Genomic DNA, 27239 nt, shown 5'->3' with positions numbered 1-27239 from the left:
GTCCTTCTTGGAATAGTTTTATTCAGTATTAAGCTGTGTTTCAAAGAAAAAACCCTCATGCTAATAACCATTTATAGCTTTCATTAAATTAACAAAAAAAAAAAGGCTATCTTAGAATAACAAATGTTTAAACATATAAAAATAAGTTTAGAGTTAAGGCTCATATTCCAGCTGCAATTTTCAGAAGTACCTAGTGATCTTGGCCATGCAAAACTAAGCACCTAAGTTGCAACAAGGGACCAACTTACTAGAAACCACAGGGATTCATGATTCAGCCACTAAAGTATTTTAATATGCCTCATGTTAGGCAATCTAACGAGTCAGTTTTGAAGATCTCGGTTTATATCTCCTGGCCACTAAAGTAATTTCAACAGCTAAGAGAGAAAAACTGTAATTTTAATTAGGTCAACAGAAGAGCAAGTTCAAATACTGTTTGTTCTTCAGCAAAAAGCCAAATGGTTGCCATGACATTAAGCCATGTTTGCCACTGTTTATCTGTTTTGTAGATCTCTTCCCTTATGAATTCTTGTAGATCAATCATCTTGATGTGTCTGTCGCCTGCAACGGACATCTTTCTGGGAAATATTTGACATATTACACATACGAATTAGCTTAACGAGACCGCAATACCACGCTCCAAAATTACTTCTTCTTTCAGTTCTTACAAGTTTAAAAACTCTTTTCCCAACTCCAGTTTGTTGGGGGAGTTTCTGTTGAAACACAAGGCACAATTTGGGAGGGGATATTTCAGCAGAGTGATTGTCTTAAAATATAGTCTACAAAGTTCTTCAAGTCAACAAATTAAGATCTTTGCTTGTTCTACTCATGCAACATCCTCTAAGTAATCTGCTTCACCACTTAACTGAGAAATGGTGAAATCTTGTGTGAAGTCTTCAAGCTAGGAGAAAAGAAAATATTAAAATGTTAACTGATGTTTAAAATCCAGTGTATTTTATAGCTAAGCTGTTCTTTAAAACATTATCTTCTATTAAAAACTCCTATCAAGAAGATCTCAAGTACTTTCCTATGAGCAAGAGGCAACACACTACTATCTATCTATATGGGTTGCCATATTTTAAAGAACAAAGAAGAGGACACATTTGCTATGATGACTCTACCTGTGAAAAAGAGGACATGTCCTGGAAAAAGTGGACATATGGCAACCCTATGTAAGTCTCAGTGAGTTCAATGAAACATATTCCTAGGAAAGATTGTATAGGATAGCAGCTTTAGTACATTAAATTTTCAGTAAAATAAGGAAGGAGAGCATATTTTAAAAATCAATATTTAGAAGCTTTGTGCCACTGCTGATGCTTGTGTTCATTTTATTATTGTAATGCTACCAACAGGGCTTCCCCTTCTCTTCTTCCCTACAGCATGCCCCTAAAATCTGCTCCAGAAGATTGGGAGACTCTCTGCAGCAGATTGTGGTGCAGGATGGAGCAGATGCAGGCATAAGGAGAAGAAGGGGAAGTTCCACTGTGTTTGCTGGCATGATGATGGATTTCATCCATAGTTGGGGAAATATATTAGCAATTTCATATACTCAAACACTTTATTAATTTCTTTTCAGTGAAGATTAAAAAATGAACTTTTACAATATATACTTGCTACTGAAGCAAAATGAAGAGCAAAATGGCATTTGTTAATGTACAGAGATACAGAATACTCCTAAGGTAAGAGAACAGTGATTCAGATCATACAGATAATTCTGTTGCCTGAACTGGAGACTTAAAAGTATTAATCTTTATTAAGTGCACATGAGACTGTTAGTTACTTGGGAAAATCTCAATATGTTTCAGGTGTCACCCCTCCCTCCCTTATTTTGGCCATATGGAAAAAGCATGTGTGAGCTATGCTGTGCTATGCTTCTTGAAATATGTGGTATCCCTGAAACCATAACCTCCACCTCTCATCCTCCTTCAAACAGAGAATATACTGCAATTATTAAGGAGATCTTACAATCAAATAAATTAAGCAGAGCTCAGTTCACACATTACTCATTCTGCACAGGAAGGAGAAAGGGCAGGGGTTGCCAATGTGGTACCATCCAGATGTTGTGAACTAGAACTCCCATTCTCCTTTGCCTGCCCTTCAATCCCATCCCCCTGCCTGGTGTTCCAATCAAGGAAGGCTGCAAGGCTAGGTCTGAGAGCCATCAGTTAAATTTCCTACAGTATCTCTGATGTAGTGTTGTTCTGGGGCATTGTGGGATTGAAATGCTGATTCCCAGCCTCAACCACCAGGCGCTGTTTGGAGTACCCCTGCTGCAATCAAGTAAACCGCCTGGGGAGTGAGGATCCTACTAATAGTAGGTGTCCCACTAGGTGGCACTTGGCAAGGGTCCCTTAAACACAGTTGCAAACAGGTACAGGTACTGTTTGGCTTAACTGTTTCTCACAATAACGATATGTTTGCAAGCAACCTTCAGAATACAAAAATGGGATTCTATTCTACTGAGAATAAAAATGGATACATGCCCATCCCGATGTAAAGTATAATATACATACTTTATCACTAGGATTGAAGTCGTCTAATTCTACGGAAATATCATCTATTTCTTCACCAATGCTGGCTTCACTTTTCTCTGACCGATGACTAGTACTGACATGAGGAAAAGTTAAAAGATGGAAACAATAAAGCTCTATTCTTTAATGTTAAAGAACACCTTATAAATTAAAATATCTATGAGAAACATTTCTAAATACCTAATAAATAAAATGTTGAATTTCAAAGTGTGGGCTAAACTGCTTAAAAGATCCTACATTAAAGTAAATTCATCAAATACCAGGAGTTGTTACTTCGAAGTGCCAGTGACTTACATGGAGCTCCCCGCATCCCACAAAGTGATTCTATAGAGAATTGCTGGTGCCATGTGATCACTTAAGGAAGCGTATATTTACTTGACTTCAAGAACCAACCAAGACAGCTCATTAAAAAAATATATTTTCACACATCAAAATTGGAAGCACATAATTGGCTGCGTTCATGTCACAGTAATCAATGGCTAATAGTTTATGTTGAACATGTAGATAGCTTTTACTCTACTCCTTTCTACTAGCAAGCCGGAGAAAAACACCATGATCCTTGGTTTAGTGTTACATCTGAACCAGGGATCAGGGTCTTGTTTCACTCCAAACAAATCACTACCTGAAGCAAAGGTTTGTGCAGAGTGAAACAAACATGATCCCCAGCTCAGACACAACACTAAGCCAAGGATCATGGTTTGTTAACAAAAAGGAGCAAACTGGAAATTATCAGCATGTTCACTAGCCATGACTTTCCATAATGTGTGAACATGCCCAGAGTATTAGAACGTCAAGAAATTAATAAAAGAGCAGTAAATAGTTTGAAAATGCTTGTGTGGTGTATAGCTATATGGAAACACAACTTTTTAAACCCTTTTTGAAAAATAATGGGCATTCTTTTTAACTTATATCAAATGCAAATAAATGCTTGAAGTATACCACTCTGAATTTTCTCTTACCTATTGAAATCATCAGCATATTCCTCTTCATCCCCTGCTTATAAATAATTAAAATGGAGGATTAGAAAACTTGAAATTACATACAGTATTTAATTAGAAAGATGTGTTTGCTATCAACCTAGTTTAACAATGAAAATAGGACCATGAGGTTTCCCCCCCTGAAAAATAGTAACTTTAGAACAGCTTTTAACATGCTGCAAAGCATTTCATCAAACTTATTAATCTATGCATAGAAATAATTTTTATCTTTTGTCTGAACAATTACCAAACAAGATGTGGCAATAAAAAGTTCTTAATGGTGTCCTTCTGAAGAAGAGCTACTTGCCTAGTTCAAGTGATCCAAATTTAGAATTCATCATCTTTACATCTTTCAAAATTGAGTTTGCATCTGTAAAACAGAGGTTAGGAAGATCAAAAGTGTGTAACTGCTTCCTACAGAACCTACTTAAAATGCATGTTAACCAGATAGATGACAGAGTGAAAATGTGAAGTTGCTATGTTGGTATTAAGAGCAGCCATGCTGATTTTCTATGCTCATGTTCTCATGTCAAGATAAGACAAAAACCATGGCTTACTATGTATGAACAACAACAGCAACAGTTTATTATTTATACCCCGCCAATAAATAAAATAAATAATAATTTATTTATACCCTGCCCATCTGGGCGGCTTCCAACAAATATTAAAATACAGTAATCCATCAAACATTAAAAGCTTCCCTAAACAGGGCTGCCTTCAGATGTCTTCTAAAAGTGTGGTAGTTGTTGTTCTATTTGACATCTGGTCGGAGGGTATTCCACAGGGTGGGTGCCACTATTGAGAAGGCCCTCTGCCTGGTTCCCTGTAACTTGGCTTCTCACAGTGAGGGAACTGCCAGAAGGTCCTCGGCACTGGACCTCAGTGTCCGGGTAGAACGATGGGGGTGGAGATACTCCTTCAGGTGTACTGGACCGAGGCCACTTCACTACTCCTTTCCTGCTTGTACTGGAAGCAGTTGCAGTTGGTGTGAAGGCTGAACTGCGCACCAGGCTACTGAATAGCAAGCACCGGTACTGCTTTCTGAGCAGAAAAGGGGCAAGATATGGGGAGCTCAACACTGTGTGGGTCCAGTGGTGGAGCCAATCTGACTCTCCTGTTCCTCCTCCCCATGAGCTCCCTGTGCCTCTTGGCTCCTAGTAAGTGGGAGAGGTGTCTGCCAGGTGGAAGCCAGGTGCCCCACTTACATGCCAGTGAGTGGGAGGAAACAAAATATGATCAGTAAGCAAAAAAAAAAACCTTGGCTACAGACTGTGTTTGTTTGTACTGAAATAAACTATGATCCCTGGTTTAATGCCAAGCCAATAATATTGGTTTCTTTCATCCTAGCAATGATTAGGGGGAAGAAAAAGCAGGTGAGATTTGTTTATGCACAGTAAGTCATGATTTATAGCTTACTGTGACATGTGAATGCAATCTTCATATAATACTGGAGAACATACTTGCCAGTTCATTCTCCTACTTCATAAAAGGTGACTGTTGCAGTTGAAAACTGATAGCTATCCAAGAAATATAGAATGACAGTGTGCCTAAGATGTTATTTGATTGTTTTGCTGATTGAATAGATTCTTTTTAAAAATTGTAATCTGCTTTGGGTCCATTATAATAGTCAGCAGATCATATAAAAGAAAGATGCATGCTATATAAATTAGAATCTATGTACAAGAACAGTGGGGGACACAGAAATTTGAATGGATTCTATACAGAATGGGTGACTAGCCTGTGGCCTTCCAGGCGTTACTGCACCGCATTTCCCATCATTCTTGACCACTGGCTATGCTAGTTGATGGGAAGTGGAATTCAACAATTTCTGCAAGTCCACAGGTTAGCTTTATAGCATCTGAACTGGTTGTCGGGAGTAACGTGCTGCAACCCAGCAATGCACAAGAACACTACATCACTATTTGCCAACTAGCCCTGGTTGCACAGCATTTATCACAGCTAGGTACCTATCCTCTTTTTCTGGTGCAAAATAATAACTTTAAACTGTTTACAACAACACCAGAATGGTAATGATCTAGCACAAAGCTAAGTGAAGGTATGCTCTTGTAATGCAAGATTATTATAATATTTAGAGCAAGGGAGTGTAATTTCTCATTCAACAACTTACTGTCAGACTTTTTTAGAGGAGGTGCTCCAGACAAAGAGCTCAGACCAGTCTTTATAGGTGGTACATCAGAAAGAGAAGCATTTCCTTCCTTGATAGAGTCATTCTTCCTTTAAAAAGGAGGGAAGGGGGAGAGATACATCATTTTTTAACTGCTTCAAACTGAGTCATGAATGATGGCTCTCAATGCCAGTTATGGCAAGAAAAGCTCTGCACACATTCTCACCTATTCCAAAGCCTCTTCAGTGTAACTGTTTATGTCATGTGATGTTTTATCAACATAACCCAGAGGAAGAGATTCAGATGTAAATATAAATATAAACTGTATCAACCATGTTATGATTTTGAATTCAAGTAAAATTTTCTTCAGAAGCAGACATGGCATCAGAGCTGATTATTCCTTGAACCTGTATGAAGTAGTATGCAATAACAACCATTTGGTTGTTACAATTTTTCCACTTGCCTCAAGGAAAATATTCTGTGCACAACATACCATTTGCACGTGTGCAGAGCAATCCACCCCCCCCCCTCAATACATCAGCTTGTTGTTCACTTTTAGACAGGGTTGAAGTGTCTTCTGCTTTCCTCTCCCAGCTAAGCTGGACTCTGCAGGCTGCCAAAAGTGCAGGCTGCCTGCTGGTGGGATGCCTGGAGGCAGCAGTTAGCAGAAAGCCCTGAAACAGAGCATTCCAAGACTAGGGAGGGGCTGAGCTAGTCCAAGATCTGCTTGATCAAGTCTCACTTCTGTCATGCAGTGACACTGAGTTTGATCAGTGTTGGCTTGTGTTGGAGGCGGGTTTCGGAGTGCCATTTAGTTTCTGGGACAGCTTAGGTGATGCACAAAGCTACTTTTAGACAGAATATTCTGAAGCTCTGCTGCATGCAGGGCTTCATCCATCATTCTCTAAGTTGAAGCACTGGTGTCCCGACACTGCCAGCCTTTCCAAACACACCGAAGCCATTATGGTGTCATCATCACAAAATACATCTGCATATATAAAGACATGAATATAAATATTTCTGAATTACAGGGTTCTATTGTCAAGCAGGAAATATATTTTCTTATTTTTGAAAAAGCGATTTCTGTAAATGGGGGAAACACAAAGGCAATCTATGGGCACTGCAACAAACTATTCTTCTACAATTTGTGCAAAACATGTACCCTCTCTTTTATTTATTCTAAGGTAGAAAAGTGCAGCATCCTCCAGCCAAAACGTCTAACTATTTTATTGTCTAAAGGAAACATTTATAGTTGTAGTTCATTCAATTTACCAGTCATAACTTTGTTCTGGTTTTGGTATGGGATCATCAAAGAAGGAATCTCCCTCTGCATCATCTTCTCCTACTGCTAGATTATTCTTTTCTTTGGTATCTACATCATTGTTTGGTTGAGAAATTAGTTTTGTTTCATTGGGTAAGGAGTGAATGCTGCCTTTGCTCTTTGCTTCTCCAGACAAGATGCTTGTATCACTATGACTTGTTCCAGTAACCTGAAAAACAAACAAACCACTTCCTTAAACAAGTCATATAATTTGCTACCCTTGAGCTATAATCCATTTTTGTATACAAAAAAAGAACATACAGTAGTACATCAATAGTCATGTAGGCACAATGTCACTTCAACAGTTTTTCAATTATCTGTTAAATTAATTGCAATGTGTAGACAGAAATGCCAGTTTCACAAACTTGTAAAGAAAGAAGTTTAAAAGATAAAGGTTTCCCATTTATTTATTTTTTAAATATGTATATTCCACTGTAGCATTAAAAAAAAATCAAAGTATGGGAAATGATATATAATGAATTAAAAAAGGTATTTAAGTATACCTTCCCTAAGAAACCAGAGGCCTTTCTTCTGGGCATAGTCGGCCAAATGGTGTTAAAAAAGGATAGAACTTTCTTTATGTATGCAACAACAGCAGCAAGAATACTCATCGCAAAGTATTGGAAGACACAAGAACTTCCCACGCTGGAGGAATGGCAGATGAAACTTATGGACTATATGGAATTGGCAGAAATGACTGGTAGAATCCGTGACCAGGGAGAAGAGTCGATGGAGGAAGATTGGAAGAAATTCAAAGACTATCTTCAGAAACATTGCAAAATTAAAGAATGTTAGAGTGATGTTGGACTGAAAATAAGCGGTTTCCAGCTGTACAGGTTAAAGTTAATGATAGACTAAGATTAAAGATTAGGATTAAAGATGTTTAAAGAAACGGAAATTTGACATTAAGAGGGAAAATTTTAACGTTATATGATATTAAGACCAAAGATCAGGTTTAAAGAAGTTGAAGTTATTTATTTCAATATCGTATTAAAGCTAAAGATTGGGATTAAAAAAGTGGAAAAGAAATTGCTGGACAAACAATTTGGATTGGAATACAAAAGAAGGAGGTATGAGGAAGTCCAGAAAATAAGTAACTAAAAAACGGAAATGGAAAAGAGATATTGTTTTTAATTGTTATGTTTTTTTGTTCTTTTATTGTTGAATTTTGGTTTTTTTGTGTGTTTTTGTTATATGTATTGTGTATGTTTTTCTTTTCTTTCTTTGTTGTTCAAAACTTTAATAAAAATTATTTAAAAAAAATCAAAAAAAAAAATCAAAGTATGTTTACAGCAATAATGCCATATAATAAAACCATAAAAAGTTAATGAGTTATTATAGTTATTAACCTGTAACAGTTATAGTTATTAAAGTTTTGAGATGTTTGCTACTCACTTGAGCCCCAAATGAATTTTACAATATAATCCTAAAACACACTTACTTGGCAGCTTCATTTTATATGGGATATATAACCCTTACACTCCATGAGCATCCAAGGCAACATAAAAACGTTATCTAGAAGAAGTATTAAATACCACCCTAAAGCCCAACGACTTCAATAGAATTAAATCCCAGGTTAAATAGATGTAGGACTTCAACCTAAAATTACCAGATTAATAGAAACAACATGAATAAAATGCAGTACTCAATAAAACAGCAGTATTGTTTTTCATTCATAAGAGTGGTAAATTTATTTCCACATCTGCACCAACCATTTTGCCCAAGCCTGCATGGAGTTCCACCTCATTATCAGCCTGATGGGTCAGGACATCGCCAGCATTCCAAGCCAGCACTCCACACATCAGCATAGGCAGCAACATGCTTGAGGTGGTAGACTGGGCTTCACCATAACCAGCAACCTTTCAATCGATGTTGAGCTGGACAGTCGTATTGGCAAGGCAGCTACAGCAATGGCTCACCTCTCCAAAAGGGTATGGGAAAATGTGATGCTAACAACCAATACCAAGATGAAGGTCTACCAGGCTTCTGCACTGAGTACACTGTTTTATGGAAGTGAGTCACGGGCAACTTTCACCCGCCAGGAGCAATGCCTCAATGCCTTTCATTTGTGCTGCGTCAGGCAGATTTCCAGCATCACATGGCAAAACAAAATGCCAAAGAAAGATGTGCTCTCCCAAGCCCACATTCCCAGCATGTTTGCAACCCTGTCTCTGTAACATCAACACTGGTTTGGTCATGTACACAGAATGGAAGATAGCAGGGAGCACTAGGCCTGCTGGCAGACCAATTCTGTGTTAAAAAGATGTCTGCAAATGTGACATGAAGGCTGGTATGGGAATCCCTTGCAGATGATTGTAGTGCCTGGAGACAGTCAAGTCATGTAGCCATAGTAGTGACCAGAGGAGGAATGACCACTTTGAGAAGCAGAGGGAAGAAATGCCATGGCACACCTATAGCACCAAAACCAGATGACTTCATCCGCCCCACCTGTAATAAAATATGTCTCTACTGTATTGTTCTCTACAGCCACAGCAGGTAACTCTCCAACGGTTTGACTTTACTCCCAAAGGCACACTCTTCCCAAGACAGACAGATGCCAACAATATCTGCATAAGGAGTGTCAGCGATTACTTTTAAATTCAGGTCCCTTACCCCAATATAAAACATATACAGTATTAGAGTTAAAAATTTAAAAGGTGTGGTATCAAAAACTCTTCTTCAGGCTCTCACAATTCAACAAAGCTCCAATTTTCTTAGAATAGAATTTTTGTATTAGTAATCTGATACAATTTTATAGTTAAGAATTTATGTCAGTTTCATTGTAACCAGTTCTGAAACCAATTTAGTAGTTCTAGCAGGTAAATTGCCATTAACCGCTCATCGAGAAATTTCATCTAGATTTTGAAGGCTGACTAATGCAAATTTCCATATAATCAAACAAATCACAACTTTGGATGAATGATTTAAAAACTATTCTGAACACTTAAAATGTGGTATACAAATACTAAGCATTACTATTTCCACTTCTCAGTAGCAGCATCCTAGAAGGATGATACCCAAACCCTTGTCCTTTCATAAAGATTTACAGGCTGAAAAAACCTATGCAATGCAAACAGGTAGGCACATCATTCCCCAAACACCTGCTATATAGTTAATAGCAATATTGGGGAGGGGGGTTAAGGTGGATTTTAGTGCAGTTATCAGAGGGTAGGAGTGCTTAACCTTTACCTTCCCCCCACCTATCATTCCTTCCCAATTCTTCAGCTGGGGGCCTATTTTTTATCTTTGATCTGGCAATAAGGGGAAAATGGCCACTGAAAAAGGTTGCAAATGAGAAGGCAGTGGCCACAGCTCAGTGCTAGAGCATGTGTTTTGCATGCAAAATGTTCCAGGTTCCATCCCCGGCATATTCAGGTAGGGTTTAGAAAAAACCCCGATTGAAATTCTGAACAGCCACTGCTACACAGTGTAAGCTGTACTCTGCTGGGAGTACCAATTGTCAGCCTCAGTATAAAGCAGTTTCCTCTGCTTATCTGTCCAACTGATATATTTATTAAAATATTTCTATCTTGCCTTTTCATTAAAAACTGCTCAAGGCAGCTTATAGAATAGTGGAGGTGACATAATGCATCCAGGAAAATATAATCTTAAGAACAAATTAGAAACTAATAAAAAATAGAAAAGCATCACAGCGTGGAAGAAAGGTTAAGCATCGCTGCACACATGCAAATGTCCCCCGCCACCCCACCAGCATTCACACAATAGGAGGCAAAGACAAAGCTGGGGACTGTCTAGTTTCATCCTGAATACACACCAGTGAAGCTGGTTCAGAGTTAGGTCACATCCACCCCATGCATTTAAAGCACATGGCTTTCCTCAAAGAATCTTGGGAACTGTAGTTTGTTAAGGGTTTTCTGTGTATGAGTGTGTCTGCATGTGGGTAAACTTCAGTTCCCACAATTCTTTGGAGGAAGCCATGTGCTTTATATTACAGTGCAGATGTGACCAGTTGAAAGTAAAAGCTGCTTTCAGAATAGAAAAAATGCTGAAACACTTTTAAAAAAGCAATCCCACAAATGCCTGCTAGTCCTCAAATCATCTTATGACCAATGACAGTATAGTGTTTCAAAAAGAACTAAAGGTCAAGTGCAGTCATCCATTACTCGGCCTTTAAAGAACCTTATGGTATTTTCCTATATGCGCGCACTGGAACCTCAGTTCATAACCCAAGGCCTGCTCTAAGTGACTCTGCCAATTGAGGTATAGGTAGTAGCTATGCGTGAAAATACGTTTTTTGCTAGTAGCCCCATGATAGTTGTACGGTCTCCCTACAGAGACTTTGTTGGTATCTACTGTAACATATTTTTAGTGCCAGGCAAATACATTTTTATTTTCCCATGTTTTTTAATTTTTGGGTTATTTTACACTTTGTAGACTTTATCCCTTTGTTTTATATGATTTAGTGCTCCAGTTTTTGATTCTCAACTTTCTATTTTGGTGTGATCTGTCCTTAGACTTGATACCTGTTTTTATTATCTGCTTTTTACCACATTTCAATTGTAATTGTGTTCATTTTTTATCTTGGTAATCTCCCAATAGCTTCTGTTACAGGAAGGCTTATAGACTTTATATGCAAATAAATAAATAAAATAAATACACTACTTGATGGTGTAGTCTTTGCCTTCTCCATTCCTTCAGGACAGGGTAAGGAAGGGAATATGATAGCTATCTCATAGGAAAAACAGCAAACCACCAAAAGCATCCTTTCCTAGCTCTCTTCATGCCTTCTGGACTGGCTTTCAAAAGATGCACAAGGTTGGGGGTGGAGCAGAGGAGCAGCAGTACTGTATTCAACTAAGTGAAACAGGAAATGGGTGGCTATTCCCTGAAATCTTAATTGCAACTCTGCCACAAAGCTGTTTTTGTATAAGGGACAGGTCCAAACATCCTAACAGCCAAAGTGAAATGTTTCAGATAAAGTAATTCACTCAAGATTATCCAAGATATACACTCCATTATCTCAGCACCAGTACACACTATGTTTAATGAGCAACCACAGGTAAGTCAGCCCTGCTCTGCCTGGTTGGAATCCTAAAGGTTCTCCCTTTATGCAGGGAAAGTTAGATAGTCCTCAGCTGCTTGCCTGCCCCTCACTTTGATGGGGGGAAATTATCGGGTCCTCTATCCTCAGCAAAGTGAAGGTCAGGCAAATGCTTCAAATTTTAAAGTCATATTTGGTATGTAGAAACATTCAGAATTCCAAGTGGGTAGGAAAGGGTTTCATTTCATGAGTTAATGTGTGAACTGGCCTTCAGTTAACCAAGAACTAACAATATACAGCAGTAACATTACTGAATGAAATTGTGTCAAAAAACCTAATTGTTAAAGTTTTGGAATCCAAAGATGTGACCTTTTGATACAAAAACTGCATGGAGAGTCATAAAATGCAGGAAGGAGGGCAGGCAAGCAAGCACCCGCTCCATAAAGATAGGTAAAGCTTATTAATAAGCTTTGCATTAAATTTACATAATGTAATTAATATTGTGCCTCAGAGTCTGTGTCACATCTACATATTTGTGGAGTTAGTTTACCGAATGCCATGAGTCAGTTGCAATGATTTTTAGTGCAAGCTGCTCTTTCTTAAAGGTAGAACTACAAGCACCTGTCAGTTTCTTCTCCTCATGCATTTTACCTGCTCAGTTGTGTCCAAGCACCTTTTCTGTTTACGATGTCCTTTATACCTTGGTATCTGAGCACAAGAATAAAATAACGGCACAAAAATGAAAACAAATTATATGCGGGTTATGCTATGTGAAATCTAGATTATTGAGTTAGATCTATGCTATCACTCTAAAAACCCGATTAAAAGCCTTGCCTACTACATTCTCTTTCTGCTTGACCAGTAGATTGCTTCATGAGCTGTCACCTCCCACCTACTTAAAAATAATCACAGGCTTCAAATGAAATATGGTAAGAGATGTGATGAATGAGTCTGATAAATTTCATAAGCATTATAATCTACAAAATTTTCTTTCCAGTTTCTTGCCACAGGAAAAAATTCTGTGTTCCACCACGCTTTGCTTACACTGCCCCAGCACACATGTAAAATTTTAGCATTCATATTTGGAAGTGAAACAACTATTTTGAGTATGGCCTCTATACTTGGATATACTTTTGGAATAGTACAGGAAATACATTCAGTGTTACTAGACAGAAGCTACCATTTCTCCTTTTAAGAGAGATGCGTTTTCTACTTCTACAGCATTTCATTACCTAGTCTACCTTCTAGATAAAAGATCAGAGATATGAAAGCCTGGGTCACGGGGAAAGAAAAATTGGAAACTTTGGGAAACTCTGAAAAGAAGCTCTCCTGAAATTTTGGAATGAGTGAAATGCTTTAATACAGGTTTAATTTACAAAAAATGTGCACTAAGAAGATTTACGTAAAATAATCTAAATAATTAGAGAATACTTGTGTATACTGTACCTATAAACATTCAAATGTGTTATGTATTGCTTAACTCAGTATTCAAATAAACAAAGAGATTGTAATACTGTGATTGTATGAAACCATTTTGTATATGCTGTTTACAACAATATTTGTGGTTCTATTTTCAATGTTTATTTATTTCTCAGATGGCAAAAGTTCTGCACACACTGTTTAGGTAGCATACAGTGCAGTTCTCTTTCTTGAGTACTGGGTTCATTCACCATTTTGCTTGCATAAAATTAAGGCATTTATACTTTTGATGCTGTAAGCTACACTAATCAAAGAGTGGGTTTTACATATGAGTAAATGAGCATTGGATTAGTGTGCAAGTTCCATAAAAATGCCAAAGAGTACAATTTTATATGCTAAGTTATAAAAGGTGATATTTTGTTGTGAAAAGTAATAAAATATATGTAGATTTGATAAGGAAGTATTACTACTTCAGTTTCCCCTGAGGAAAACAAATTGGTTGCTTTACATCAAGCAGTTGGTCCCTTACCTTTCCCGCCCCGATCTGGCCACAGTGATCCATGCGATGGTCACCTCCAGGCTTGACTACTGTAATCCGCCCTACATGGGGCTGCCCTTGAAGCTGTCCCAGAAACTCCAGCGGGTGCAGAATGCTGCAACGAGGCTCCTCACAGGGTCTCTGCCATGGGAGCATTTTCACCCAGTGCTTTTTCAGCTGCATTGGCTCCCGGTGGCATACAGGGTCAGATTTAAGGTGCTGGTTTTGACTTTTAAAGCCCTTCACGGCCTAGGACCCTCGTACCTACGGGATCGCTTCTCCTGATATGCCCCACGGAGGACCTTAAGGTCCATATATAGTAACACCCTAGAGGTCCCGGGCCATAAGGAAGTTAGATTAGCCTTAACCAGAGCCAGGGCCTTCTCAACACTGGCTCCAGCCTGGTGGAACGCTCTGTCTCTTGAGACCAGGGCCCTGCGGGATCTGATCTCTTTCCGCAGGGCCTGTAAGACAGAGTTGTTCCACCTGGCCTTTGGCTCAGAATCAGTTTGATTCCCTCCCCCCCCCCTTTTTTTCCCTTTCTCCTCCTATGATGAGATTGCTCCCTAATTGTTTTAATATTGTATCTTAATCTTTTAAATTGTATTTTAATCAACTTCTTTTTATTATTGGTTGTTAGCCGCCCTGAGACTGGTCTTGGCTGGGGAGGGCGGGGTATAAATAAAAAATTATTTTTTTATTATTATTATACAGGACAATTTATTTATCTACTAGGAAGACTGTAAGCACTTGGTAGGATTCAAATGCCTTGAGTCATGTAACCCCTGCTGCTATGTACAGAATTCTGTTCACAGATGTGCAACTTGTGCTTACAGACTCAGACTGAAACCTTAAATGAGACCACAGCCAGTATGCAGATTTTACAATTATTACTTATACACCTTGAACAAAACATTTTCATTTTTCATTGTGGGAAGTCATGCCAGTTAAAATAGTTTTAAACTAGTATAATTTAGCAAACCACAAAGTTCTAGCATGTGACATCAAAATCATATTCCAGTTTCTCAACACAGACAGTACCATTATGAGTCTCCTTTTGACCATCAGTCATTTTTAGCAGTGTTCAGAAATACATAATTTAAAACACACAAACAAAAACAAACACTTTAGTATTGCCTAGCAGCCTAACAAAAAGTAGCCATCAATTGTAATCTTCTTACAAGATTCAAAAGAATCTTCTTACCACTATCCACAACAGTGTCCTCACAAAACAACACTAAAACATTTTATCTTTAGAAAAACATTACTAGCACATTGTTAAGTTTAATAATTCCCGTGATCCCAAATGATTAGCCAAGCACTGGAAGTAAGTTCTGTTTTATTAGCTATAAACATTTAGAAACGTTAAAAAAGTGACTTGGGAAAAACAACTGGAGTGCATTTTTGTGAATATACTGCCACCTTGCTTTCAATATTTACTCTTCAACAAACTGCCTTTAAAAAAGAAAACAGGTATTGTCAAGATTTTAACTTTGGATCACACAAGGCATTGTGCGGAGAACAGTTTTCACCTAGATTTAAGAAAGGGCCAATTCATCCAGTTTATCCTCTTGCCCCCAATAAAGGAAGATTCATATGAAATGATGCTGTGGGAATAATCCAGGTAATGAAACCCATAAAAGGAACTCTCCAAAGCTAGAACCAACAGCTGCTACTTTAAGTGTTCCAAGAAATTAACAAAGACTTTGGGCTGCATGACAAATTGTTAACATGTACTTTCCAATGTTGTAATGTATGCAAACAGAAACATTAAACAATGCATTGCACTAGGGAGTCAGGATTGGCAACAGCTTTCTGATACATGCATACATGGTGGAAAATATTATTGATGCCGAGTGACATAAAACAACATTAACTTACAGGAAGGCACATATTACTGTTCAACACATCAGAGTGTGGTTGGGTTTACATTTACAGGGCTCCACTTCACTGATGAAGTAAGTGGCAGAAGTTCTCTCTGCAATGTTGTTTCTACATATAGACAAAGTCATCTCTGTTCTCTGTCCTACAAGCAGCTCATTCATGCTATAACAAAGGTACCTTTTGCTCTTCACCATCACATCACTAGCGATAATAGCTACACTGAATACATAATCTCTCTGTTTTAACCACAGCTACTGCAACTGTTTAGCCGGTAAGAGGATTTTCTCTGTTCCACAGCAACACCAGCAAATGTCTTACCAGTTCATGCCAGTTTTTTATTGTCACCTGCAAAACAGATGATTTCTATGACCTGATCATCTTAATGCCCTCTGGTATTTTCTCTTGCAACCCCAATGCTCCCCAAAGAGAGGTGGAAGAATCCTCATTTGGACTTAAATACTTTCTTCAGCAGATCAAGAACCAAGCACCTGGCCTCTGGAAATAGAATGGTGGACTAGATGGGTAAGGAGCCATCAAGCCACCTAATCCAGTATCCTGCTCTCATAGTGGTCAACCAGATGCCTAAGGGAAGTAGGAGGCTTCTAGCAACTGGTATTCAGAGGCATACTACTTTTGATCCATTCATGGAGTCACTATTCTTTCAGTTAGTTTACCTCTGTCCAGTACTTCTCTATGTATAGCATTCTTTGTTCAGTCTTTATTAAAATAAGCAAGAATCTGGTTAAGAAACATGAGTCTCTTGGGACAAGGTAGAAAACAGAAAAGCAAAGAGGTTGCAAAGAATTTCTCAGTAACTCTTCCAACAATGTAAAGCTTTAATCAAGATAATCAAGGCTGAAATTTCTTCTTAATATTCTGCTGGATAGTCAATACCTCCTTTTTTGTATTGGCACACTCCTTAGGAAATATATGTTTCTAAATAGAGATTGTTTCTTTTGAGGCTCCCAGTATTCTTGTTCTTTTACTAAAACTACTAGAAACACAAAGCCAATCAACAACAGTTAGTCTTCTACCCGCAGACATGTATCTCATTAAATCTGTTTGCTCCTACAACCAAGGTTACATAGAGTAACACTGATACAAGCCTTTACAAAATCAAACTTGCTGCCACCACGGTTCTTTTGTTTAAGTTGTAATTTGATACTAGGAAAAAGAAAAAATCAACACTACTAAAAATCTAACCTTCCTTATCTGATACAAGGAACAAAGAAGAACAAATGTGAAAATAAACAAGTCACATACGGTCCATATGGTCTACAAAACTAATTTCCCCAACAAGTATGCCAAACTCTTGTTAGTACAGGCTTGCACAATTTATTATGTATCAAGGTAAATACACAATATTCAAATCAGGCAAGCAACCTTAAGTAAACTAAGCTGGTACAGGCTGCCCCCCACATTAAGTTTCAATGGCCTAGTTTGCACATCACATTAAACCACAATTTAAAACAAAAGTTTCTGCAGCGCTCCTTCTCTCTCGTAGCATAGACAAAAGAAGCTAGAGCCTTGATTGTTACATCAGCTGAACCTGTGCTTGTGGTTGGTTTTCACCAAACAAACCATGAACAATAAGCCAAGAACAAACTTTGGTTACACTTGTAACCTTTTGTTTCCTTCAGATAAACCACATGCCTGGATATGAATCACATGGCCATCCAGACTTTGGCTTGTTTATCTACAGCATAGCAGCAGGAGTGCGGGAGAAAAGCAGTAGAACTTTTCAGCTATTCATGCTCTGCTTCTCAAATGAAGTAGCAACAAAAATTGCACATCACACATTGTCATTCTAGTTTTATAATATCACTTTCCAACTTCTTTCTAATTTATACCTGCACCCCATCAGATTATGGTTTTATTTCATTAAACAATTATCTGCCTTTATCATTCCCCGATATCTTACTTCCTGTTTAGAAAGTCAAACAGGGTCTATTAACAAAATGAAAGACTTGATAGACAAGAATGAACAGAGAAAAAAATTGAAAGTTGAAAATGTGCTTCTCAAATAATATTAAGCTTAATTCCAGTACTCTGACTTACCTTACTTGGCAATGAGTGTATGTTAGATCTTCCATCTGATGATTTTGGAGGAGAATATATACCATCAGATATTATAGGGGCTACCTAAATAATAGTTTTAGAATAGAAAATAAACAATTTTAAACACACCAAAATATAAACATTAAAGTTGCTTGTCATAGTTTGTTTAGCATGCCTACATCCAGATAAACAGTTTATTAAGAAAGTTAGTATAACTAAAATACTACACATTTTCAAAATCCTTACCTCTCCAAAGTTAGACACTCCCTTCTTCTGCTGGCATCTTCTGATCACTTCCAGCAGTAAGGGCCCTTCTTTTGTAGCTTTAGCTTCTATAATTCCCAAGTCCCGTGCTAAATTCTCTCGAGCCTCAAGCCCATTTAACTAAAAATAAGCATAAAGCATTGCCGGCCATTAACACAATATATTTTACACAATTGTTCTTTCTCAAATTCAAGATTTGACAGCTGACTGACAGAAAAAGAAATTGTCCCTAAAGTGCATGAGCACGACATTCAAGTTAAAGTTCTTAATATCTTCCCCCCATTTATTCAAAAGCAGAACCAAAGGTTTAAACAATGTTCCATTGTATTTGGGGGGAGGGGGGAAATCAGATTAGCACTGCAGTCTTATGCATGTCAAATCAGAAGTAAGCCCCACTGTTTGCAATGTCTACTCCTAAGTAAACATGCTAATGAAATGGAGAGATGATGCAGAAAAATGAAATTGGGGACAAATGGGGACAAAATTGAGGATGGGACAATTTTAAGCATTTGGTCGAATTACTGTGTTATAATGTGTTATTATAATGATTAAATGTGTTATTACATTATGTGTTGTTATAAGAATTAAAATGAATATAATGTGTTATTCTCTAATTTGTTGTTATAATGCTTAAAATGCTTACTTACTGTGCTTGATTCAGGCTGAAAGACAGCCAAAGTAAAATCAAGGTTGAAGAATTGAAGAAATTCAGCAACCAGACTAGCCACCAATCGACCTACAAAAAGAAATGAGCCACATTTGGTTTTCCTGTACAGCATTTGCACTCACTATTAACATTTTCAGTTGAAATGTGAGTTAAGTGCTACTGTTTACAAAACAGGTATGATATAGTGAAAAAATGCTTTGGGCATTCAATAATGAATAAACAGGTCTTCCTATATTTCATTGAATTTCTTCAAAAATTGCTCCCAAACAGACTGACATTCAAAATTAAAACCTAAATGTAGTGAGGCTGGGCGGGGACAGGGGAACAGAGTAAGGAAATTCTAGGCAAGGGAGCCCTTTTCATTGCATGGTTATTTTGAAGGTAGACAAGGAAAGGAAGATCCAGTGGTAGTGATACTACACTTGAGAACGGGAAAATAGGAAGAATGGAGAAATAGGTGGAGGAAGGGCTAGTATTATGTAAGTCATATACTCTGAAACACTCTTTTATGAAGGGCTACAAAGACAGGGAGGACTTCCCTTTACACCAGCAGTGGGGAACCTCTGACCCATGGATCTAATGTGGCCCAGTATGGGTCTAAATTTGTCCTTTAAAGCAGTTCCCCACAAGCCAGACCCACCTGCCTCACACTTGATGTCATATACAAGTTCCTAAATGCTTAAAGAGTTTAGATTTTAGGTCCTGTGCACTTATTAAAGTTGACTCATGGGTTGTGTGGGGGGCAATCAGGGATCTGATCCGTAGGCTAGATTCAGTTCCCCACCCATTTTACATCTTCTAGAAACTAAAGTCTTATTTCGGACACACACACTTCTGTAAATTCCAAGTTACTTCAGGCCTAAAACCCTAGCAGTTATTGGTTAGCAATTCAACTGAGCACATTTCCCCGGAAACATCCATTTCCCAAATGTGGCAAATAATCACTCTGCAAACTTGCTATTGTTGTTGTTTAGTCATTTAGTCATGTCCGACTCTTCGTGACCCCATGGACCAGAGCACACCAGGTACTCCTGTCTTCCACTGCCTCCCGCAGTTTGGTCAGACTCATGTTTGTAGCTTCGAGAACACTGTCCAACCATCTCGTCCTCTGTCGTCCCCTTCTTGTGCCCTCCATCTTTCCCAACATCAGGGTCTTTTCCAGGGAGTCTTCTCTTCTCATGAGGTGGCCAAAGGATTGGAGCCTCAGCTTCACGATCTGTCCTTCCAGTGAGCACTCAGGGCTGATTTCCTGAAGAATGGAGAGGTTTGATCTTCTTGCAGTCCATGGGACTCTCAAGAGTCTCCTCCAGCACCATAATTCAAAAGCATCAATTCTTCGGCGATCAGCCTTCTTTATGATAGAGCTCTCACTTCCATACATCACTACTGGGAAAACCATGGCTTTAACTATACGGACCTTTGTTGGCAAAACTTGCTATAACCTACATTTAAATATGAAATGCAGTCTTGTTTCCACTGAGGTTGCTGAGACTGACCTTTAACTGTAAAGCTATGTCATTCAATTGAGTTTGGGTTATTATGAATAAAGGATTTATTAAGCCTTTTAAATCTTCAAAATATTTTACAATCTTTGTGTTCTTTACACAATACAACAATCCTGATAGCTTACTATTCCTATTTTACATAGGCAGAAGCAAGAATGATTTGCTCAAGAACATACAGAAAAGTACCAGGTCCAAGTACAGCTTTTAATCCACTTACAAATTCCTATGTAGTTTCCCTTCCTCCAGTTTTATAATTCAAAGGTCTGGCATGAGCAAAACTTTCACTCTGAAACTGCTTGAAGTTTTATGCTTATGCTTGCAGCCAACAAAAGTATAGCAAAAGGACTTCCGGGTTGGCGCCTCTGGCAATGGCGGATTTCCTCTGATCAGGAGGAATCCGCTCCATGGAAATCAGGGTCTGAACCGCCACGGCGAGGTGGAGACCCATTAAAAACCACAGGCGGGAGAAGCCTGTGGACGTGGGATTCGGCTGGCACCTTTTGCGCCTCCCCTACTCGCGGGGAAACCCGGTTTCGGGGATCCGGAGTGACGTGGGGTGAGCGGCGCGGTGCTTCGAATCGACTGCTTCTTTCACGGAGTGAAGCCGCATTGCTGTTGCCGGAGAGCGCTGACTTTTTCCTGTGGACAATTGGACTCTAAACAACTACCCGTGAATAGAACGGAAAATTGGATTTCTAAACTTCTTAATTTGGCATTGAAATGGGAAGGTCTCAAACAGGAAGTCCGCCTTCCTTTTTTGTAAATAGAGTAAAGCAAAGACGTTGCAAGCTAAAGCCTGGAAAGTTTTCTGTAGAGGATTAAATCTCCATCAGTTAAAATAACTAAACCCCCCTTGGAAGCAGGAGAAGAGGGGGGAAATTCTATTGTTTAAGCCTGCAGGAGAGAGAGTGAAGAAAGATAAATCACCACCGCTTCGAACCTGGGAATGGACTGTCAGTAAGATTGACGCTTTAGGAAAGTTCATTGACTGAGAACAAAACGATGTTGACAGATAGTTAAATAAGAGTAATACATTGTTTCAATTGCTTCTTTTTACATTTAAAAAGGAGGGGGGGAAAGTAACTGAAAATTGAAACTAGCTCGGTGGCGGGATCTGTGCTTAAAAGGATGGATACAAATAGAAATTGTTTCCTTTAGAGGGAGCTTTTGGAACTGTTGCAGGAGTGGAGCTGGGGAATTTTCCAGCTGCAGAGATTAAAGAGTGTGAGAACTAGAGTTTGACCTTGGACAAGAATGTTGACAGAAGAAGCCCTAGTGATTGCATTTTGCAAGACAAGTGCTTTATTGGAACAGCTTCATGAGAAGATGGATGTGAGGACTACTAAAATTGACAACTTGGGACAAAAATTGACCGAGTTGGGACAAAAAGGGAATACTTATACAGAAATTACTCAGGAATTGACCCAGGAATCTGTTTTGACATGGCAAGCTGTGGAGAAGATGAAGGAGAAAGTTGTTGTTGAATCTCAAGTCATTCAAGTGGAGGGAGCCCCGGCCTCCCAGAGGCAATTTGATGAACATAAGCTGTTGCCTTTTATGATTGAATCTAGAGAAAGTCAGATTTGGTGGGATGGCGCCCTGCTTGGATTGGAGAAGGAAAGTTGGCTAGATCCTCCTATGCAGGGATGCTCTGGCCTTTGGGACTTGGATTTGGGTCAGGGGGAGAGTGGCGCCCTGAAATATCTTTTGGACTTTAGTTCTGACTATGGAGAATGGGCTGACCTGTTGAGAAGGAATAAAGACATTGCTAGGTTGGCGCTCCCCCGAGATCTACTCCTCAGTGCCAAAGGAAGGAAATTAAGACCAAGATCAGCAGAAGACAAAGTAATGTGCATGGATATATATGAAGAAGATCTGCAGAAGGGACAGGGAAGAGAGTTAAGAGCCTCGGACAGAAGGTCACCAGGTTAATGGACTATATGGTATTGATAGAAAGGGCTGACAGAATCCGAGACCAGGGAGAGGAGACAGTGGAAGAGGATTGGGGGGGGGGGAAGCATAAAATTAATTTTATTTAGAGAAATGTTGTAAAATTAATGAGTGTTAGAAAAATGTTGGAATGAAATTATACGGCTTTAGTAGAAATGTTATAAGGAGTTAAATACAAATAGGTTTTAGGGTATTAATGGTAAGATAAGGTTAAAATAAATTATGATAATTATATGATAGAAAATAGTGAAAGATGGAAAGGATTTGCTGAAACAATTAATAACTAGAATACAAAAAGGGAGGTGTGAGGAGGTCGATGAAACAAGTTAATGAAAGATAAAGATATGGAAATATTGGATATGTTTTTAACTGTTTCTGCTTTTGTTTTTGTTTTGATGTATTGTGTTTTTTATGCTTTTCTTTTTTATGTATATGTATTGTAATGTGTTGATTTGTACTGTTTATTTTTTTCTTTTTCTTTTTTTTATCTTTTTTCTTTAATTCTTAAACTTTTAATAAATATTATTTAAAAAAACAAAACAAAAGTATAGCAAAGTGTAGAATTTGCAGATTCTGTCAACCAAATGGTGACAAGATGGAATTTGTACTAAATTAAGAGGGATGATGCAAAGTTAACAGAATTTGGAGAAGCCCTTGTTTGGGAAAATTCTAGCATAAAGAAAAAGCAGGGGATTATAAAAAGGGCAGAGAAAAAACAGAAGGTAAGCAAGTAAGAACATCAGACACAGTTAGCTCCAGTGGCATCAGTTGTAGATGAGGCCTTAAAAAACTCCCTGGACAACAGACTGCAGAATGCTCTGCCTTCTACATTAGTGAACCTTGCTCTGAACTAACCAGAAATTGTCTATGGCTTGCTTTTATCTATGGAAGGACAGGCTAACCCCTGTTTGCTGTACATCTACTTCCCACTGCAGTGAGCCATCTTTGAACAGTACTGTAATGATATCTCCTGATGTGATTTAAGCCTGCTTACATCACCAAAGAACCACAGAAACTCCCTCACTGATCTGCTTCAGTGTCCACACATTAATTGGGAAATATATATGGTATCTTTAACTAGCAGAGACAGAGCTTACCATCTTTTGTATTTAAAAACTTTTTCAAACTTTCATTTACCAGAGGTGTTTTGTTCTGTCAAAAAATGAGAAGAACAATTAACGATTACAGACAAAGATATAAAACAGGTAGATAACAATTATCTATATGCATCCTCATAGTGAAGTCACGCCTATATCATAAAGTACCAGAATTTGGCAGTGATTAATTTTGAACGCCCAAACCAAGCTGAACTTGGGTATTCTAGGAAGAAAAGAGCAGGATAAAACATTAAATAATAACCATTGCTCTGTTTTGTGCAATAATACACAAAGTTTGAAATTTCAGTTACAGATAGGTAGCCGTGTTGGTCTGCCATAGTCAAAATAAAAAAAATCCTTCCAGTAGCACCTTTAAGACCAACTTCAGATACACATGTGTATCTGAAGAAGTGTGCTTGCACACGAAAGCTCATACCAAGAACTAACTTAGTTGGTCTTAAAGGTGCTACTGGAAGGATTTTTTTTATTTTGAAATTTCAGTTCTAGAAGTAAGTTGGCAGCAGCAGCACCATTTTATTTACTGTTGACTCATTCTTTACCTACTTGATGATGCCAAAGGCTAGGGAAACAACACCCTGTTTTTTCTGGAGCATTTGGCTTCCATCAACTGTAGACTTTAAAGTAAGCAGAAAGCACACAGTGTTTCCTCCTCCTCCTTTCAATTTGCAGCAGTAGCCCTAGAGTTCAGCATCTCAAACTATACTGTCTATCTTGGGAGACAGAAACAGTTGGTTAGACTTTGGGATGCTTGAACAAATAAGACCCACAAGCCAAGACATAGGTGTAACACAAACTGCAATAACTCAGTGATTCTACTTCTACCTGAAAGCTGGCTTCCAAGGATAGCAATGAAGGACACTTGTTCAACTCCCTAAAACTTGTGTTGTGAGGTCACACAGGATTCTATTATGCTTCTTAATGCTTTTTTACATCTATATGAAATGAAAAGTCCATTGTTTTGGCAGCTCCTTACCTCTACTTTCTCTTGCTCTTCTAGTGCTAAAAATACAGCTGCTCGCAATTCTGCCTGTAACAGAGAGCCAGCATTTGTATAAATGTATAGCATTTTGCAATTATATATTAAGAAAACTAGATACCAAGACAAACCTCACACAGAAGGGTCCAATTTATTACTACACACAGAAACATTGGTCACACAGAAGTATGGTTAGGGATACAGTATCTCCATCATTTAAACTACAACACAGAAAACCACATAGCAGCACTTAAGCCATGTGAATGACACTTCAAGTGTTCAAGTCAACCTGCAATACTCATGAAAGGGTCTAGGGACACAGATTTTCTATCAACTTACCCTTTGCACATTGTACAAAGTGGCCAGTTTAGAACTTGGAGCAACATCATTATTTTATTAATTTAATTTGTTAGTTGCTTTATCTTGCCCAGGGCAACCCAAAGCAACATGCAAACAGACAACAAACTCCACAAAGAGCTGTTGCTTGCTTTATTTATATGCTATTGTGTTTGATATAGTGATTGCAATGTTGTTTTTTAATGCTATTGTGATTATTATGAGCTGCTTTGAGTTCAGCATTTGTTGCTGGAAAAGTGAAATACAAATATGTTATCAAATCAATTAGATACATAAAACCAAGAAGAAAAAAACATTTAAGATATCCTGCTCATGTGTATTTAAAGTTCATACACAGAATGAAAGGAAAAGAAGTATTTTATTCTCACTTGAAGTTTTACAAAAGTATGTAAATGCTTTAAATAATGTTTCAACACAACTGGAAATGGCTAAAAATACAGCTGACAAGGGATAATTTTGGGTAATGGATTGTAACTGGAGATAATGTAAAATACTTAACACAGTAATATTAGAAGCTAAGGTCACATCAACAAAGGCAAGTGGGAAGTCATTTAATCAAAATTGTATTGATTTGGTATAATTTGTGACGATTGGGTTGAAATTTATAAAATCAATAAACATAATTGGCAAAAAGTAAAGTTTTTTAACCCATGGGATTGGTTTCCTTTCTTCAGGCTCAATCTGTTGGGGGTCTTCATTTTCTACTGACACATTCTCATCCATAATTCAAATCCTACAACCCTTCTCTCCTATTCCATCTAGGGACATTCACTTCATGCCTACCCTCTCTACACAACAAATTACCCAACTATTTAAGAATCAGTGAACTGCCTCATGCTGCAAGGTGAGACTCTGCCACACATTGCATCCGCTTCTGAAAAATGAACCCAAGTAAATGACTGTGCTAACTTATCATTGTAGAACAAAGATCTATAGACCTTTTTCTTGGAGGGTAATGTGTGTGTAATCCCAAAGAATGAGAGAAGTGGTCAAACTCCAAATAACAATGCCAAAAGGCCATTGGAAAGCATATATCCCGTGTCTTGGGGAAATGCTATACATTCTAACTAATATATGTCATGTAACTGTCTATGCTGCCTGTCTGACAGTAAACATTCTAACAACTATGTATTAAATATCAGTGATCCCTCCTACTTCTACGCTGTAAAGAACGAAAACACAGACCAAGCTAAAGCGAAAAAGTCAATCAACAAACAGAAGTATGGCTTCAGCCTTCATTTCAGGGTCAGTGTATGCTCAGCTTGAGCTTTAAGTGCAGCTTATAAAGTGTAGGTGTTGACCTCAGATCAATTTAAACAGTTGTCGTTTTAAAACCTACAGTGCAAGTTTAGAAAAGTGCACACTGTGGTGTTCATAACTTATCTAGAGATAGGGTAGCAAAACCAAAGAGGGATTTGGAGGAGCTCCAAAAGGAACTCCCCAATATGAGTGAACTGGCACAATTTAAGAAGGATATTGACAAGCTGGAATGTGTGTGCAGAGGAGGGCAACCAAGATGATCAAAGGTCTGGAAACCAAGCCTTATGAGGAATGATTGAGGGAGCTGGGCATGTTTAGCCTGGTAAAGAGGAGACTGGGACAGTAGCCCTGCGTCCAATATTGACTAAAACTGCCAATATTGTAATGCCTTGTTAAAAGTTTATGTTATGTTCACACTTTGAATACTTTGTGTAGTTCTGGTCTCCCAGTCGTTTTAGCAAAAGGTGAGAACGGGGAGAACGAAAAGTTTATAAAATTACACATGCTGCGGAAAAAGCATGAAAATACATCCTCTCCCTTTCTCATAATACTAGAACTCAGATCGCCCAATAAAGTTTAATGGTGTCAGGACTTTTCACACAGCACTGCTAAACTGTGGAACTTGCTTCCACCAAACGTAGGAATGGTCACCAACTTAAATGGGTTGTAAAGAGGACTGGAGCATAAGGCTATCAATCGAGAAATCAGAAAATAGTATGCCTCTGGATACCAGATGCTGGGGAGCAACAGCAGGAAAGAAAGTTCCCACGTCCTGCTTTATGGACTGCTCAGGAGCACCTGGCTGGCCACTGCGGGACGGGCCTTTGTTCCGGGGCAGGAAGTCTCTCCGTTATGTTCTCCTGACCACCAACCAACCCTCTTTTTGCTTCAGGAGGAGTTCCACGCATGCGCCACGATGCAAAGGGCAGCGCGTGACACTTATGCCTAGGCGGCATTGTCCAGAGGGCGGGAATGACAGTTGGGAGTCCGTTAGCGCCGTTGGTGTCGACCCGCTCTCTCGCGAGGGCCGCGCCACCAGCACCTTCACGCACAGCACGCCTCTCCCGGCGTCAGGCGGGCATACGCCGACGCACTTCTGAGGCGCTCCCCTCCATCCCATAAAGCCTCCGTCCCGCTCCCCGCCAGCTCCTCACCTTGATTTTATTCAGCACCCCGCTCGTCTCCAGCGTCTGCACGAGGAGATCCCTCAGCTCCGTGTCTTCCTCCGTCGCGGTCGCCATCTTGCTTCTCCCTGACAACCACCTAAACTGAGCTAGTGACGAGACGAGC

The 27239-nt window shown here is 38.7% G+C and overlaps 1 protein-coding gene and 1 long non-coding RNA gene across 3 annotated transcripts; one reads left to right on the top strand and one right to left on the bottom strand.

Moving 5' to 3' along the window:
• CEP43 (centrosomal protein 43) lies at positions 1–27237 on the bottom strand (the record flags this gene model as incomplete). Of its 2 annotated transcripts, XM_081000718.1 has the most annotated exons (13): positions 1–898; positions 2511–2604; positions 3488–3521; positions 3813–3875; positions 5634–5740; positions 6903–7120; positions 12605–12661; positions 17853–17936; positions 18099–18236; positions 18764–18852; positions 23336–23390; positions 24330–24383; positions 27104–27190. In XM_081000718.1, the coding sequence occupies 13 exons, from the start codon at positions 27188–27190 to the stop codon at positions 824–826; spliced, it is 1155 nt and encodes a 384-aa protein (XP_080856844.1). In that variant the 3' UTR covers positions 1–823. The 2 variants fall into 2 exon arrangements, with proteins under 2 accessions (XP_080856844.1, XP_080856843.1); XM_081000717.1 differs by lacking the exon at positions 12605–12661 and having other exon boundaries at positions 27104–27237.
• LOC308474469 lies at positions 12675–17840 on the top strand. The gene is made up of 3 exons (XR_013984752.1): positions 12675–13892; positions 14625–16762; positions 16793–17840. It is a non-coding gene; the product is annotated as an uncharacterized lncRNA (long non-coding RNA).
• Positions 27238–27239: the final 2 nt, after the last annotated feature.

Source organism: Podarcis pityusensis, assembly GCF_964106645.2.
Source record: "Podarcis pityusensis genome assembly, chromosome: 3".
Lineage (NCBI taxonomy): Eukaryota > Metazoa > Chordata > Lepidosauria > Squamata > Lacertidae > Podarcis > Podarcis pityusensis.
This window is presented reverse-complemented; position numbering and strand designations above follow the sequence as displayed.